Source organism: Plectropomus leopardus, chromosome 8 (genome assembly GCF_026936395.1).
Source record: "Plectropomus leopardus strain MGB_pleo_1.0 chromosome 8, ASM2693639v1, whole genome shotgun sequence".
NCBI lineage: Eukaryota > Metazoa > Chordata > Actinopteri > Perciformes > Serranidae > Plectropomus > Plectropomus leopardus.
Window position 1 is genome coordinate 20,195,960 of NC_142183.1, and position 17,414 is coordinate 20,213,373.

Sequence of the window (17,414 nt, forward strand, 5' to 3'; positions counted from 1 at the left end):
TTCATAACACAGTATTTTAAGAAATACAGATTAACTGTCTGCTCAAACAACTTTACATTTTTAATAAAAAGCTAAACAAAGCTATTATATAAATCTAATCATATTGTGTTATTCTACTCCTCTCCGGCAGTCAGTTAATTACTTTGCAATAAATTTGTTGAAATGACAGACAGTGAGAAAGCGAAAGGCCAACACACACACACGCAAATGCCCCGAAGACAATAAATTCACATTTATATTTAAGAAAGAAAACTTTATTAGTGATTTATAAACAAAACACATTACCACTGTATCCATTTAGGTAAAATAAAAAAAAAAATCAGAAAATAAATGAAATAAATGAAATTCACTACTTCACTGTCACAGTTGATGAGCGGGTGTACAAAAAAGGGTTTTACAACAGATCCGAGCTAGTCCATTCAGGACAGCACATTGCCACCATAGTTCACCACCATACATTGGGAAAGAATGACAGCATGAACGCTCACTAAACACAAGCATACACTACATATACCTTTTTTACACTGGAATATTTTTTTCAGACATTTTTCTTTTTTTTAAGAGTGAAAGGGAAGTGATAGCTCATCATAGGATCATACATATTTCAGTTACAATATTACAGTGTTAGTTAGATCGTCATGTCAAAGCTGGACACAGAGAGTGATTTTTTTTTCTTTTTTTTCCTTGCTTTGCTTGTTTTCAAAAGCAAAAATCATAGTTGGTAAAAGAAAAAATAATAAACTTGCGTTGAAAGGTATCACACTATAGCATTTACAAATATCTAAAGAGGTTTAGTGGATGCCATACAACATCTGTGGAGCGTGAAGATTGTAGTACATAGATGTTTGGCAGAGACAAAAGTACATACAAATATCTCCTGTGTGAGTAATGAAGAAAAATGATAATACAAAAGAATAAAATCATAGCCATCTATCTATTTATATATATATTTCTCTATATAGTATGTGTTTCCTTAGAGCAGTACATGCAGCAGCCACTTAATGGAGTGACGTCATACTGAGCCGCAAAACTTTGGGGACGTGGCAACAAGTTACAGGCAGGGAAGGGGAACCAACAGAAGCAGGTCTTGAGGCATGAGTGTGCCCCTTTTTCAAAACCTCCTGAGAGAGGATTGGTGGGATAAAGCTGCGGGATGGGAATCCCTAGATGCCTGTACTTTTAGCAGGTTTCAATTACTAATGCAGAGACAATCTATGAAAGTCTACGCTACATTTACAGCGTACATAAAAGCTATTACATGACTCAATGATCCTAAACAATCAATTTGGAGAACACCTTTCTTCTCTTGTACATGGAGGTGGAGGGCCAGCCCACGGCATCTGTCTCCTAGTCCTCCACCCCTGTAATCTGCTTCATCCCACCTGGTCCCCTCTCATCAGTGGCTACAAACAAGAAATAAACAGTGTACTGTAATATTCGCAAGTTAAAAGCACTGAACCGTTGTGCACTTAGAGAGACATCTGACAAGAGTTCAGGGCGTCCACCCCCGACTGGGCTTCCCCAGGCCTCATCCACATTACTCCATGCTGTTCTCAGCACACCACAATGTTCAGAGCAGGCCATTTCCCAGGATCGATCCTGAGCAGGGGGGGTCAGAGCAGGTGGTTAGGGGCAGTGCCTGAGGAGAAATGGGGTCCGGGAATGACACGCAAAAAGCAGTTAAAGCTATGAGGAAGAAAATAAAAAATGCAGGAGTATGTAATAGTGAATCTCTTTAGAGAATAAATGAAAACAGTTCACAAACTCCATCATCACATGAAGAGGCAGTCAGTGGGGATGGGTGGCTATCGGGAAAAAAGGCAGTTGGGGGGGGAGAGGACGGCTCGTGGCAGCTTGGGGCAAGTACAAGCAAGTGAGCAGTTGTAAACTCAAGGTATCAGGTAAGGACTGGTTGCTACCAAACATTCAAAGCAGAAAGCATTAGGCTTTTGCTGCAGCAGGGGGAGAAGAGAAGGTGTTATCAAAATCTCAAGATTCTCCTCATATTCTGCAAGGTTTCATCAGAGTCCACTGACTGAAAGCGGAGTCACAAGCCAGCTCAGCTGGACTTTCCCCTCTGTGATTCTCAGGAGATGGTGAGGTATCCTCCCATCTCTTCATCTCTCTGGTGCTCTCTGCATTCCTCAGTTGGGGTTCTGGCTGGAGATGAAGCTCTCTGTGTCCTTCAGATGCAGTGAGCAAATACAGAGTGATAGCAAAGGATGCTACTTCCATCCTGAGAGAGTTGATGTAGACATGCGCACCGCTGTGCATGGCAAAAAGCTTGCAGTGTCTAGTTTTAAGCACATTTCTTTCATGTCAGTTGATTTTCTCTCGGTTTTTTAAAATTTCTCTTGCTCTCTCTAAGTCTCAAGTGCTTTCCATGTCTACTTTGTCATGGAAAATATGTGTATTTGTGTTTGCATGTTTGAATGTGTGAGCATGCGTATGTGTGCATGTGGTTTCATTGAGATCTCAGGAAACACTGTTGGTAATTACCAGAGGAATCTGCAGCAGTGTCTTGTAAGCCTTAGTTTCAGTGACTCTCTCCTGTGCTATTTACAAGTAGTGTGTGTCCAGCTCCAGATGGTACACATCTGTCTCAGTCTCCGTTGTTCTTCTTTTCCTTGGCTGGCACAGAGCTTTTTGTTGTTCTTGTACAAAGTATTTGTGTTCTCTCAGAGAGAATGGTTTACACATCAGTTGGGGAGGGGGTAAGACAGAGGTGCCAACGTGCCCAGTGGGTTTATGGACAAAAAATTCAAGACGAGGGCAAAAAGTGGTCCTTACTTATTGGAAAAGATGACTGACATGAGTTGACTTGGGGTGTATAGGCACATAGGGGCGTGGAATAAAATCAATCATTTTATTGTTTATCAAGGCAATATCAATAATTTACCTCAGTAAGGGACTGAAGGCAAAATAAATCTAGGTAAGGCCAGGTTCTTTGAAATATTATTAGTGAAAATAGGTAATAAAATGAAGTTGGAAAAACTATAATAGTTTTCACATTTTCTTTTTGCCCAGTGGACTTTGGTTGGTACCTCTGTTTTAACAACGCCCTTTTTTTCTTTGCTATTTTCTCTTTCTGCTTCTCTACTCGTCGCCATCATCCTTGCCCTTATCCTTCTTGTCTTTCTTCTCCTTCTTCTTCTTCTTTTTCTTCTTGGCCTCCTCTTTCTTTCCAAAGGTAATGAAATCGCTCTTGTCGTCCTCTCCTCCCTGGTTCTGTCTGATGGATATTATGGCGGGGGAGCCAGGGATGATGAAGGCTTCTGGGGGAACCTCACCAGGTTTCAGGTGTTGTGGGGGTGCACCTGGGCCGCCGGGTCCATAGCGAAAGTGCCAGCTGTTGCTGTCTACGCCAGCACCCATTGGGGGGGACACCTCTCCCCCTTCAGCATCTGAAAGAAACATAAAGAGATGGATCATGGGTTATTATTTGCTTTCCATTTGCTTCAAACAGATGTGGTTATAAAACTGAAGAAATGCTGTGATTTTTCAAAGACTGAGTTTTAGCGTAAAACACAAAATTCTTCAGACACACTGGGTGAGATTTACTGAGTCTTTAGCGCCTCATCTGTGATGTATTCTGCAGCTAAATTAATGTTAGCAATGCTTGGAAGCACAATTTGCCAGTCATCTCACTTACAGGTTGTGTTTGTCTTTACTGCATGCAAATTTAGGAAACGACTGGACAGATAACTGGAGATGTTAAAACGATGATTGACAGAACAAATTCTGCTGGATTTACAAACATTAACCCACTTTACATGATCAATTTTGTGTGGAAAATGACCCATATTTGAAGAGCAGGTGCAAAAATGAGCATATGTACAGTAAAGTGGCAGTTGTAATGTCCAATAAGCACACAACTTCTGTTCAATAAATATTTATATGTTGTATTTATTTATTTAATGATGTTTATAGTGATCTCAAATTCTTTTTAAAAACATGTAAATAATAAAAAAACTAATTTAGCACAGATTTCTACTGAATATATGGTGGCTTAATTTAAAGGTATACTATGCAGGATTGTCAGTTACTGTTTGTAAACACACTTGCCAGCGAAATTAAAAGTAAAAACCAACCCCTGATTCACTGTTATTCGGGGTTTTGCCTCTTGGATGCCTGCTGCTTACAGTTTTTCATCTGGTTGCTACCTTTTTATAAAGCTTTGACCTCATCGAAGTGCTGTGGAGGTATACACCCTTAAAATCTTGCATGCAGAGAGTAAGAAGAAAAAGAAGAAAATACAGGCAGAGGGCAGAGTCTTTACAGAAAAGTATATTGCCACACACTTCCAGTGGGCCATAAGTGATGAAGGAGAGGAATTACTTTTGTGTAAGTTGATACGTATATTATTTTGAGGGAAATCTTGCATCGTATACCTTTGGAGTTGAACTGTGGTTTGCTGAGCTTCTACTGCAAAAAAGCAAACACTTAGGATTACAAGTACATTGTGATAGCTTGTATTTTTTATCAGCAATTTTTACTTTGTAAATGTATGTCTTATGCACTATTCATGATCTATATTTATAGCCTAACTTATAATATTTCAACTAATCAGTAATAAACACCCATATATTTTTTAAAGAGATTATAGCCTGTCGTTCTGTAATTAAAAAGGATCTCTCTTTAGTATTGCCACATTTTGATCTTTTCTCAGACAAATCCCCGCCATTGCACTGCAGTTTTTGAGCTCAAAAAACCTGCCTGCAGGGAGGCAGTCCATATGGCTGTCTGTTAAAAGAAATAATTAAAAAAAGAAATAAAAAAGAAAAAAGAAACCTCTGCCCCACACTTTTATCAACATAAATAGGGCCTACTGTTTTAAAACTTTGACTGCAGGGAGAGTTCACTGACCTCCACTGCAGCTGCTGTAAAATCTAATCGGTCAATAATGACTGGCACTCCTTGAGGAGCAGCCATGACATGCTATAAAAGGTGGGAGGTGTTGGAACTTAATGGGAGGTTTCCAAGAAGAAGCTGCTAAGTGGGCAATGAATCAAAGGCTCCCTCCCGGCCAAAGCTAACATCCGTGGCACTGTTTGATGAAGCATTAAACCCTTCATCATTACATTAAAGGCTGAGAAAGGTATGAAGTATTTTAGAGGAATTTAACAGAACTGTTCTGGAAGAAAAGCAATAAAACTAGGCAAAACATGTTGGTATTCAAGTGTAACTATATTTTGGAGGGCATTACTAACCAATCTGACCATGCATTGAGGAGTGATCGCACCCTTACTTCATCGTGTGGGTGTCTTATATTAATGTCTATGTGCAGTATATAACAACACTAAGAAGTCTACCAGCAAAAGTCCCCGTCACTTTGGGTTCTTTCCTCACAGCAGTGACCTACTTGCCACACTTGCCTCACATATTCCTTTTATTTCTCTGACTCCTTTTCTGAGTTCTTTCCAAAGGGGAGATTAACTGAGCAGGGCTCCATCCAACCAGAAGGAACAGTGTCTGGAAGAAGAAGCCTGACCTCATGCAGTACCCAGGGCAGAGAATACCATCTTCTAATCTTCTCTTACTGCACTATTACCCTGCCAACCTCAAAATATACACACTATGTTCGGTTTCAGCTTTACTCATGCTGTATCTCTTACACAAAATGAATTGTCATGCTAAATATAGTTGGACATAGAGAATGCAAATAATGGTTAAAGTGACCATATGGAGTGACTGATATACCTAAATCTGCCATTATGCCACTGAGACAAAACAAGAGTCTCACATATTGCATGCAGTTAGTGTGTTTGTATTTGGTTGTTACAATACTACTTTACATACATAGGTGTAGATTTTGGGTGGGATGCAGGGGACAAGTCTCCGTCAATATTTAAAACATCCATATTTGTCCCACCCAATAAAAACTTGAAAGAAGCAGAAGACTTTGATTTTGATTAAATTAAAGACATCTCAAATTGATGCAGAAAATGCACAAATTGATGCACAGAAAATCCCCAGTATGCAGGAAGTTAAGTGTCTGATGCTAAGAATTTCCTGAGGTAAAACCCCAAACCCCTGATCCATATGTATCCCCCTGCCCCCTAATTTCTAAATAAAAACCTATACTCTTAATGGATTGTTATACAAATGCAGGATGATGACTGATCAAAACTATTTAAACCATTTGTCACTAGCATTAATACACTGTTATGTGTGAGATGGTGAAATTTATTAGTTCCCCTTTTCAATTATAGTGTGTTACTTATTCTCTTTTATTATTTTTCTCTTATTCTTGCTTTTGAATCTTATTTTGCTCCCTCTTTGTACTTGTTTTCCTTTCAGTTTTACTTTGAACCCATTTTCAATTACCAGCTCTCAGTGAGATCTGCTCACAGTGAAGGATTCAGGGAGTAAATCCATGGCAAACATTACGTCTCCTGCTCGGCATACAATCCTAATCAGTCATAGAGGCACGCACACTGCTTTGAAGCTCCTCCTTCTGCGGGGAAACTGCCCAAGTCGAAACAGACAATGGCACTGAATCTAATTTTCTTAATTGTGTGAAGTTAAACATAGACAGATTCCAGTCTGAATTAGCGCTGAGATGATAAGGTGATTAACACTGCAAATTGAATAGCTTTGGTTTTGGATTGTTGGTTGGCCAAAACAAGGAATTTGAAGATTTTAACGCAAGCTTCAGGAAACTGTGATAAGCACTTCTCACTGTATTTTTTTTTTAGATTTTACAGATCAACCTGCTCCCTGATTATTGGGAATTTAGTTTTCAGGTTGTTAAATAATGAAAAATATTGTTAGTTGCAGCCTGAATCTGATTCGTCATCTTCAGCATCATGTTTAATTCCCTCTGATATACTTGAAAAATCCAACTGGGACCACAAAACAAAAATTAACTGGGTCATGCATTTGAATTGTTTCACAACGCTATTCCCCAAAAAGCTCTCATGCTTTCACCGACTGCGACAACACAGCTGCAAGAGCCGCAGAAAGAAGACTGAATTTGACAAAGAGACTGAGAAGATTAGGACAGGACAGGCTAGATCCAGTCATTGCTTCCTCCACATGTAGACAACTAGAGTCACATTCAAGGCAATAGTATCCCCCCAGTTGATAAGTCCTCGTCTGACTTCCCAAGCAGAAGTATGGCCCTGATTCTTTAATCTCAAAATGGAGGAAGAAACAGAAGAAAAGGAGCACAAAAATATGAAATGAACAAACTAAATACTGGAGTGCTAGAAATACTTTCATCTAAACTATCCACTCTCTTGCCTCTCAGAAATTACCTGTCTAACTCAATGTGGGGACTTGATGAGACACCAGTGCCCCCATGCAAACTAACATTCACAAACAAAACAATACCCCGGAGAGTGATGAGTCATGTTGAGAGCAGACAGATGGAAAAGGGTAAGGCAAGGCATGGCGGGGTAACTCTCTTAACAAGGGTCAATCTCTTATGCTGGATTTAAAAATAAGACAAATCATGGGGCACACTTTAGTCTGGCTGTGTTAAACTGTGGTGCCACTGAAAAGGTCGTATTGTAAAATCAGAGGAAAAGGACTATGGCATTCACTTTTGCTCAAAAGGTAGAAAACCTACAGCTATCAGAATGCACTGCACCACACCAATAGGCGCACCTGCTGGTGGGTGACATCATGCAAACGAGTCCATTTGACACTATGGCGGGCGGCTGGTAATAAACAGTCTTGTATATTACAGTTAAACAGTCAGCTTAAACATTTTCCTGAAAACTTTTGAGTTGAGAAAAAAGCAAGATAACAAAATCTTGGTTTAAATTTGATCAGTACTGCCTAATTTTATTCAGTTTTTTTCAGCCTCCATTTTCACTAAAGAGTTTGGTGTTCAGTTAGTGTTCACAAACTCTCACTAATATAGCCAAACAGTACACTAAAACATTTTAGAGGGAGTGCAGTAAAAGATTTTTGGTTTATATTTGATTAGTAGTGCCTAGTTTTACTGTTTTAGAGCGAGAGAGAGGGGCAAGTCTGTCCCTTGATCCAGCTCTGTAGTCTTTGTGTTTGTGGTGGCGGCACAGGTGTTGGGCAGTATGAAAATGTGGAAGTACAACCTGTAGCTCGAGCAACAGCCAGTGCAACTCTGCCGGATGACACGTTCTGCAAAGTCTTTGCGAGATATCTAGGCATTGGTTTGATGGGGGGGGAAAGTTAACCACAGTTCATTTACACATACAACCCACTTGTTATGATACTAAGTTGGTTGAAAATCAGCAACATATCCCTTTAATTCTCAACATTCTGGTGAATTTGCACCAATTCGTGCCTTTTCTGCATCAATTTATGCTGCAATTGTCCCCTGCTTTCATGTTTTTAGTGGGGAGGGGACAAATGCATTTGTTTGAAATACTGAAGAGGACATGTCCCCTGCGTTCCCCTCAAAATCTACACCTATGCCATTTACCTATGTCACAGGCAATATTGACAATATGGGATTTGACCTGTGCTGCCAGCAATATTTAACTCCTTTTATCGGTCTGTTCTCTGTGTCTCTTCCTTCACGATGATAACAGCCTCACCTCGCCCAACTGATCTCCACACAGCCATTGCTTCAATCTGATTTGTCGATGGCTGTTGCAGAGCAAAACTTCCCCTCTTCTCTCCTCTCTGTTCCTCTCGCACAACCTCCCTCCTCCTCTTTTCCTCGCCACCCTGTCTCTCCCTCTTCATCGCTCATTTCCTCTGACCTTTCAACTAATCTTGCGTGAAAACTCAGCCAGCAAACACCCGTCCCTCCCAGTTATTGACAAGCCTTAATCATGCCTATCAATGCTTATGGTAACATTAATGTGACTTGGTATTTAACAGCTTGTCCATCAATGATAACTACCAGGCACATTAGAGACAAGGATGGTTTATTTGTTTCACAGTGATTTCTGTTGCCCCTGGTTGTATTACTCTCTCCATGTATCTCTAACTTGCAGAATTTGAAAACCTCTGTATTTGAGTGACATGTTTATCAATAATTTTGCATTTGCAGACTCTGATTTTATCCATATCCTCCCATGAGTTTGATCTCTGAAATCTTCAATCCGGCATCTCTGCGTGTGATGTCCCTCCGCTCCCCTGTTGCCGCCCAAGGTTTTCACAGCCACTTAAATCACCCAAGCTCCATTTTGCCACGTCTACTTTATTCATCCCCTTGTCTCGCCCAAGCATCGGCCAGTTGGGCAGAAGCGCAGTGGAGCGCAGTGCAGCGTTACATAACTAGCTGAGGAGAAAGAGGAGGAGGAGGAGGAAGAAGAGGGGCCAGGAAGTGCAGGGATGCAGATATGAAACACGATGCTCACCACCAAAACAGAGGGAAGGAGGAGGGAAAAAGAGGATTAAAAGATCCTGAATGTGCGATTCTTTTTTCCCCCCACACTGCAGTGGTAGAGAAATCTGTGATTGTTATGATAGCATGCAGTCAGCCGGGACCACACCCTTCTTTAGGATAGCACCTGCGTTTGTTAGTGTGCTGAGCAGTGTGTGCTCAGAGTGATAAAAACAAAATGTGATGTTGCTGTCTATTCAAAACCTAATTCTTATTCATGTGTCTGTGTTTTCACTGCTATGCCTGGGTGGTGATAGAAGAATACATTCTGTGCCTGCATAAATTACCATATATTCCCAGACCTGCTTACAGTGAAAGAAATAAAGAAATAAAATTGTTGTAAGTAATACTACAATAATGATGGCTGGTTTGGTTTTTTTAGGAGCAATTAGACCTCTGCATATGCATATTGGAGTGTGCAATTTTGTGTGTGTCTGTTTGGGTTTCATGCCAGGTTGAGCACCTTGCTGTCTGCTCCCAGCTGGATCATGTGGCAGATGGTGGACACAAGCAATCCCAAGTGACAGGGCTTAACACAATAAAAATAACACTGAATGTAGGTTTATGTGTGGGAGTTGCAATTGTTATCTATTTATCTGCTTATGTGTGTGTATATGTAGGTGCTGTGATAGAAAAAATAAACAGAGAGGGAGAAATTGATTCATTCTCCAGAGAGAAAGAGAGGGAGAAAGCTGGCAAGATATATAAAGACTCGGAGAGCGCAGGATGGGAATAAAAATAAAAAAAAAGAAGAGTGACAATAAAGGGAAGCAAATAACTGAAGTGGAGAACAGGACACAGATGGGGTGGAGGGATTTAGAAACTGTAAAAAGTCCCTGACAGCTTCAAGACTGTTCTCACTTGCCTTTCTGATTTCGCCAAAAGTAGTTTCATACCAAATATACCTTAACTTAAAGACTGCAGCTCTAAGGTGAGATATATAGCATTGCATTAAATTAACTGTCTGCTTTTATCTATTATTTGCCTTCCTCTTTGTGTCTTTTTATCCTCTTCTCAGACAGCAAGCCTGTCTCGAAGAAATTCTGCTTACATACAACTACCATAAAACAGAAAATTCGTTTCGAGGGAAACATGATACAAGGATGTTACCTAACGTTACGGTTATTGACAGGTTTAATGACAGTCGAGCTGTTTTGGTGTCTGTGTGAGTTTGTTGGGACCCTCAAACAGCTGCTGCAGTGTTAGCTTGTGCTTAAAGGGCAGGTGTTGAATCCACCATTTGCCTGGAGAAGAGCAGATTGTGGAAAAAGCAGCAGAAGAAAGTTTGCAGATCCAGCAGGTGGTCTGGAAGGTCCAGGTTCAGATCCCCAGTGCAGAAGGGTTAAAATGCAGGTACTGTTTGACCAGAGGTGTTCTGATACTACTTAGTCAATTATTTTAGTACCAGTACCCAGCCCTACCAACTACATATTTCAGTTTTTAGTTGATTTCCACCCAAAGAGGCAATCTTGCAATGCAGTATTCACTCATAGTGACTACAGCATTAGTTTTTTAATTACCTTTTTTTATTAGCATTTGACTGAAATTACAATTTTTCCCTAACCTTAACCAAAGAGAATGTGTTGCCTAAACTTGAAAAGAGAGTCTTTGTTGATATGTTTTTAATTGAAATCTAACCAAAATCATCTCTCCCTAAACTTTAACCGAACTGCTGTTGTTGCCAAAACCTAAGACAGGAATCTGGACGCAAAATTCTGCTGTCAATGTCCTGCACTTTTTATGCCCACCACCCTCCCCAAACACCTTGAAAAGCCTACATGGTGAATGAATGTGGTGTTTTGTTACCTGAAAGAAATGTTGTTTCTGATCATAATCGAGGCAGTGATTACATTGCCACAACAACATAATTAATAAAGACTTTTAGTAACATACAAGCGTAATTTCTGGGAGGCAGGGTTAAGTGAAATTACTTAAAATGTGGACCTACCCTTCCTGGTGAGACTGACAATGACACAGTGAATATAAATGCACAATGTTATAGTCCTGGTTGCTAAAGAGCAGAGCGTATGGACAAGCCCTGAGGAATTAAAGGAGCAAAATGATGCATCGCTAGAGTCTCCTCCTGTCCACCTTTTTCTCTTGGCATTTTGCCTCCACCCTTGAGTCTATTTTTGCCTTGACAAGTGTCCGCTGCAGTTGATTACTGTTAACTCTAATCAAATCTGATCTCTCTTTGTGTCTCTGTGTATATGTTTCAGTGTGTATGTGTGTGTGTGAGCTAGGGTGATACAGAAAACAGTAAACCTGCATCCACCTCTGCAGTACACCACCGCCCCAGTGAATGTAGGTCACTCTCCTTCTGTTACTCACTCCTCTGCTCCCTCCTTCCCTTCATACCTCTCACCTCCAATGCTTTCCAAACACGTCCCTCCCTTCTTTATCTCCTTCACCCCCCCGCTCTGCTGTAGCTTTTGCTCACGTACGTGCGTTTCAGTCAGCACCTTCATTAGTCTTGTCCTTCACCTGATGCCACACTTTTTTCTCTCCCCCCTCCTTCAGCACCTTTTGTCCCACGCCATATGTTTGCACTCCCCTTTTTATAACAGCCCCCCTCCCTTCCTCTCTCTCCTGCCAATATTAGGGGCCATGAATGGTTGCCGTGGAAACTACATCCTCCAGTGAAGCAGTAGGACATTGGTAGGAGTCATGGTGACAGTGCTTGTGCTGATGGAGAATAATGCTGCAAGCTCTCTCTCCCGTCCTCTTTCTCTCTCTCTGCTCTGTCTAGTCTAACCATTCTCCCCTAGCAACAGCAGCCTCTTACAGCTTCCTCTCTTTCGTTTGCGGACTTTGATACAGTCAGTCATACTGATTTACTTATCGTCACTCCCTCCCAAACAGTTCATCGTGGCTCTCCCTTCCTTTCCACCTTATCGTTCATTGCTTATTCATTTCTTTTCACTTCCTTGCTTTGCAACCTGCCCTTCTCCCTCCTCCCACCGTCTCTCTCTGCATCTCTGGCTGCAATACTGCACAATTCTCTCCAAATCCCTATGTATTGTTAGTTTAGAGACAGAGGAGGAAGACATAGAGGGAGTAGGAAACAGGGAGAGAGAGTTAGACAGCAAGCAGAACCCTGATTTCATTAATGTGGGTCTGTTAATCTGGGCGTGGGCTGCGCTCCATCTGTCACAGCAGGAGCAGCACACAAAGCAGGCAGCCAAAACACACTTGGAAACACAGCCAAGCACACACGTACATTCACAGAGAAAACGCTAAACAAGATGCAACGACGCAGACACACAAATCTCTAAATCTGAGCAGGGGGAACAGGGGTGTTGTCGACTGTACCTCTGTGTTTCACGTCAAAGCAAAAAATAGACAGTGAGGCAAAACATCGCCCTGCAGGTACAGCACAAAAGACTGAAAAAAAATCCCTCAGCAAACCAAACTCCCATACACTCCTGCTCTCCACCTAAGGATCGCAGCCTGCCTAGCAAACAAGATGATTTAGTTATAAATAGCACAGACTGTGACTCATGGTGATGTGACAGGCCACATTGAATCAATATCTCCATTTCTCTCATTTCTGAGACATGATGAACAGAACTAACTTCAAAGTCAGGACACAAATCTTTCCCAATTTTGTCCTCCAGTGAGGGAGCTCTACATATAAATGCTTTTCATATTATCTGACACTCTTAACTGAGAATTATCCTCAATCCAACCCTTAAATTTCACCTGAAGCTAATGTAGCCCTCAGCTAATATGTCTATTCTTAACCTGGCTAACAATGAGATTAAGAAAAGACAGATAGCCCTGAGGCAAAGCAAGGTGAGCATGTGCACGATGTGTTGTTCTCCAACTGCCATGGCTTAATTAGACCACCTTAAATCCTCAACAGCTGATCTCGTTACCACTGACCCACCCTGAAGACGTCACTACTGCTTGCTCTGTCCTCTCTCTCTCTCTGTCGTTCTATCTTTCCATCGCTCATGTTTTGAAGTGCCTGCAGGCTGTAAGTCCTCAGCCAAGGCAACAAATCGATGGCCGAGCGGAGGAGGCTGTGTTCGTGTGTGTGTGTGTGTGTGTACACGGATAGGAAGAGACAGTAGTTAGTGTGTGGGTAGTTTGTCTGCCTGCCCAGCCCACCGCCTCCTGTCTATAAAAGACACCGGGCCTGGCCAATTCTACTTTCTTAATTACAACAAATCACCTCTTTATCTAAACGTAATTACACTGACGTCCTCGCTTCACTCTTCTCATTGTATGTTCTTCTGTTTAGTTATCTCACCTGCCTTCTTCTTCATTTTTCTCTACAAGGCCATTCTTTTCTGTACTTCACTCTTAATCCTTTCTGACCCCACTTTCCTGTCATCCCGAGCAAAGTCAAGAGTTGACAACTGTATTCTCCTCGATGCATGGAGGGCGCTGACACTGTGTATGTGGTGTAGTCCTCGGTCATAAATCTTGGTTAGGGGCAAGGAATATGGCATCATATGCAATGACATTCACATTACAATGTCCGTGAAATGTCATCTAGCATTGAATATGCTGTCATTTAGAGTTTGGTTTGTTCCAGAGTTCCTGTTCTTGGGGTTCAGCTCGCACTGTTTTCTAATAAGGTCCTTTGCAGTGCTTTGTCTGAGTCTTGGTGAAGTGTTTACAACCCTGATAAAGGCCAGATGGTCTCAACTGTTTTGCATTTTTGTCTTTTGTGAATAAAATGACTTTCTGCTATTAAGTGCAACTCTCTCCTATCTTCATTTTTTAACATAACAGGGATAATGCACCAATATTTGTGAGTAAGGTGGAAGCTCAACATTTCAACCACACACTTTCGGTATAGTACCCTTAGAGCTGGTATGTAACCTGTACAGACATGCAAGACCCTTGATCTGTTTATGGTTTCCACCGCTGACAGTTCTCTTAAATGTAGGCGGGGTTGTTTCGCTGATAGTAATGGCTGGGTCACTGCTCTATCAAGCTCTCGCTGTATTTTCACAGGTGCAAAGAAATGTCTGCACTTTGCTGATAGTCCATGGAATGGGATTGCAAGCCGACATTTTCAGAAAAAGAACATGCTGGAGTGTTTACAGCCTCTGTCACAATTGGTGGGATATTTAGAAATAGCATGTTTGTGCATTGAGTCCTTGTACAGCAAGAGTAATGATTCTCTCTTAACTAATCGGTAGGGATGGAAATCACCAGAGGCCCCCTGATTTGATATTATCACGATACTTAATGTGATTCTACTGGTATAACCAACAACTTTTGACAACAGAAATGCAAAACTAACTGTTCTAATGTGTGACAAACTGAAATGAACTGTAAATGTCTGCTGGATGGAAACAAGGCTCAAGTCTGTTCAACCCTTGATATATTTCTGCAAACCTGACAACAACAACAACAACAACGTGACAGATGGTGTAAAATGTTAAATTTAGATTTAATGGTTATCAAGCAACAAGCATGGAAGTTGACACTTCCATGCACGTCATTTGCCTGCAGCTGCTTCACAGCAGAGACGCTGCCAATAATTACTATTCTGTTTTGAAGAACACTTTAAATTTGACTCATATTTGGCTGTCTTGCAACTAAAATGCCTGATGGCTTAAATACTTTAAAGACTGCTTCCTTTATGAGAACAATATGAAATATATAATTACAAAGCATGCAACTGCTTGGTGAATGTAATGCTCATGTTATAGAATGCACAGATGTATATGTTAGAAATGATCGACATCTTAAAAATACATTAAAATATTGAAAATTAATTATATTTGTTGCTCATATCACCATCCCCTAATCTTGGTCTTTGTGAGTGTGTGCATAAAAGAGCTGGAGAATGAGAGAGATCCACATTAAGAGATGAGAGAATGTAATTGTGTTTTATTCTTCTTCTCTAATGTGATCTCTAATGTTTGTCCTCTTTGGCTCAGTGGCTTATACCTCTGTAAACATCTCGCTGATAATACAATCAACTATTGGCTCTCTCTCGCCCTCTTTTTCTCTGCTTTGTCTCCTTTCCTGATACAGAGAGCAGAGATATCCATCTTCGCCTACGTAGCATGTGTCATTTCCTTTCCCTGCAGCCGTGGGAAGTGGTAAGAGTGGGATGGGGCGATCTCGTAGCTGATATCTCTGTATTCCTCATTCTATTATTCTCTCGTAGTTTGAAAAAACTCTTGAGGAATGTACAGTTATTGGTATAAAGGGGTCTTAGCTGGTTTTCACTGAATATGTGTCATGAAATGTGTTGCACAGACATCCATTTAACTTGACTGTAGACTTTGGTCACTGAACTATGAGATATTTAGGACTAGACTGAAGTAAAGACCTCTTACTTCATTTAAATGTATTTTACACCATGCCTACCGCAGTTTTAAGGTAGTTGTGATTAGCTTAGGTGAGAGAAGCATGACTGATTCTTACCAGCTGCGCTGGATGCAGTGGGCCAGTTCTGAACCAGGACACCTTGGGCTCCTTGCATTACTGAAGACTCTTCCATGTGGACTGAGCTGCAACACAAAAAACAAACACGCACATTTTGACTCACTGAAAAAGTATTCTCTCACTTATCAGATACTAAACCATGCTAAATTAAACTGCACAACAGAAGGAACCCATCCATGTAATTCAAAGGTGTGTAGGATTTCTTGTCATCAAGGAGTAAGAGTTGCAAATGCACCCAACTACAAATTTGCTGATTCAATTTTTGCCTCTCTGAAACAATTTTTGATACCTGAACTTGCATATCCACCACTGGGAGTACAAATATGATACCATACAATGCCCCTAAATCCTACAAATAGGACCTTTAATACTTTATGAAGCTCTAAGTTATGATTGTTTCACGTGACTTCGATAAAAGCTTCCACATATTAAATTCTCTGATCTCAATATGTTTCCCATAATACAAAATATTACAAATTCAAACCTTGGTACTCTGTGTGTGGGGGTTAGAGAATGCAACGTTCAGATTAGGATTAAAGTATTCACCCTACATTTTTTCTGGCATTCTCTGGATTATGGATTACAGATGGCCGCTCTTACATTTTCACACACACTCTGTGGGATTTCAGCACCCTCCCCTCTACTGAAAAACACCACACTCTGTGCAGTGCCGAACAATAGCAACAGAAATGCTGCTATAAACCACAGTTCTCTCTCACTGCTTCCTTATCTTTTAAACGGGAAGGATTATATTTTCTAGCTCTGACAATGAGATTTGAGTCATGATGATCCAGGTGAAACTTGTTATCTTTAGAAAAGGCCGATGCTTTCTGATATGATCCAAGCAAGGTGGGCAGAACCTCTCTTAAAGGTTCTGTTCACTCAAAATATACACGCATACTGTCTGAGTGCAGCCATGATCCATCGCCCAAAACATTAACAGGATATCTAACCATAATCTGAAATTATCTGTACGTCATTTGTCTGCACCACCCATTCAATAGCTAGCTTCAGATCTTGGGTTTTAGCAGCAGATTACTTTATTTTGCTCAAGAGAGATTATTCAGAAACTTACTCCAACTGTTATTTTCAAAGCACTACTCTCAATCTCTGCCTGCTACTGTTTCACTTTAATCCACCTGTCTGTGCTTCTACTAACCGTTCTTGAGTGGAGAAGTAGGTCTTCAGAAGATAAAACCTTTACCGAGGTCTGTGTGAGCTGGTCCCTACTCCTGTTAATTTGTATGCTTCTGAGACATCACTAATGGTTTTAGGTGTCATAAACAAGGAGCTTTCAGTCTTAATGAAAGATTTGGGGAACCAGGGAGTATCAAAATATAACCATGTAAATAACACAATTATATTGTACAATTCTGTAATTTTGTAATGCTTAAAATCAGATGAATTTTGTGTGGATCCAGATACAACAGAACAGTGGTTCTGTGGAGAGAACATGAGTGATTTGGTGATGGAAGCCATTTTAAATGCTGCACAGCACCATCACCATCAAGGTACACTGATCAAATATTAATCAAAAACACTGGGCTGATAATACACTTTTCAGCTCATGCTGATCGTTCTCTCTCACTCCTCATCATTCCATCTTCTGCTGTCTGTAATCACATGCATACTCATCATTACCCAGGGTTTATACTTTATCATAAGGCAACAT

General features: G+C 40.8%; 1 protein-coding gene across 32 annotated transcripts in view; it reads right to left on the bottom strand.

Annotated features, from left to right (window-relative positions):
* Window positions 1-232: 232 nt before the first annotated feature.
* The window catches only part of pcdh2a39 (protocadherin 2 alpha 39), a 219,855-nt gene continuing 202,673 nt past the window's right edge, over window positions 233-17,414 (bottom strand). For 31 of the 32 annotated variants that reach the window (XM_088081116.1, XM_088081115.1, XM_088081117.1 and 28 more), the window contains exons 3-4: window positions 15,722-15,807; window positions 233-3,404 (exon numbers count right to left, since the gene is read on the bottom strand). In XM_088081116.1, the coding sequence (XP_087937242.1) occupies window positions 3,097-3,404; window positions 15,722-15,807 (394 nt within the window). In that variant the 3' untranslated portion in view covers window positions 233-3,096. The remainder of the gene's footprint in view (window positions 3,405-15,721; window positions 15,808-17,414) is intronic. The other variant, XR_015777274.1, reaches the window with a different exon arrangement.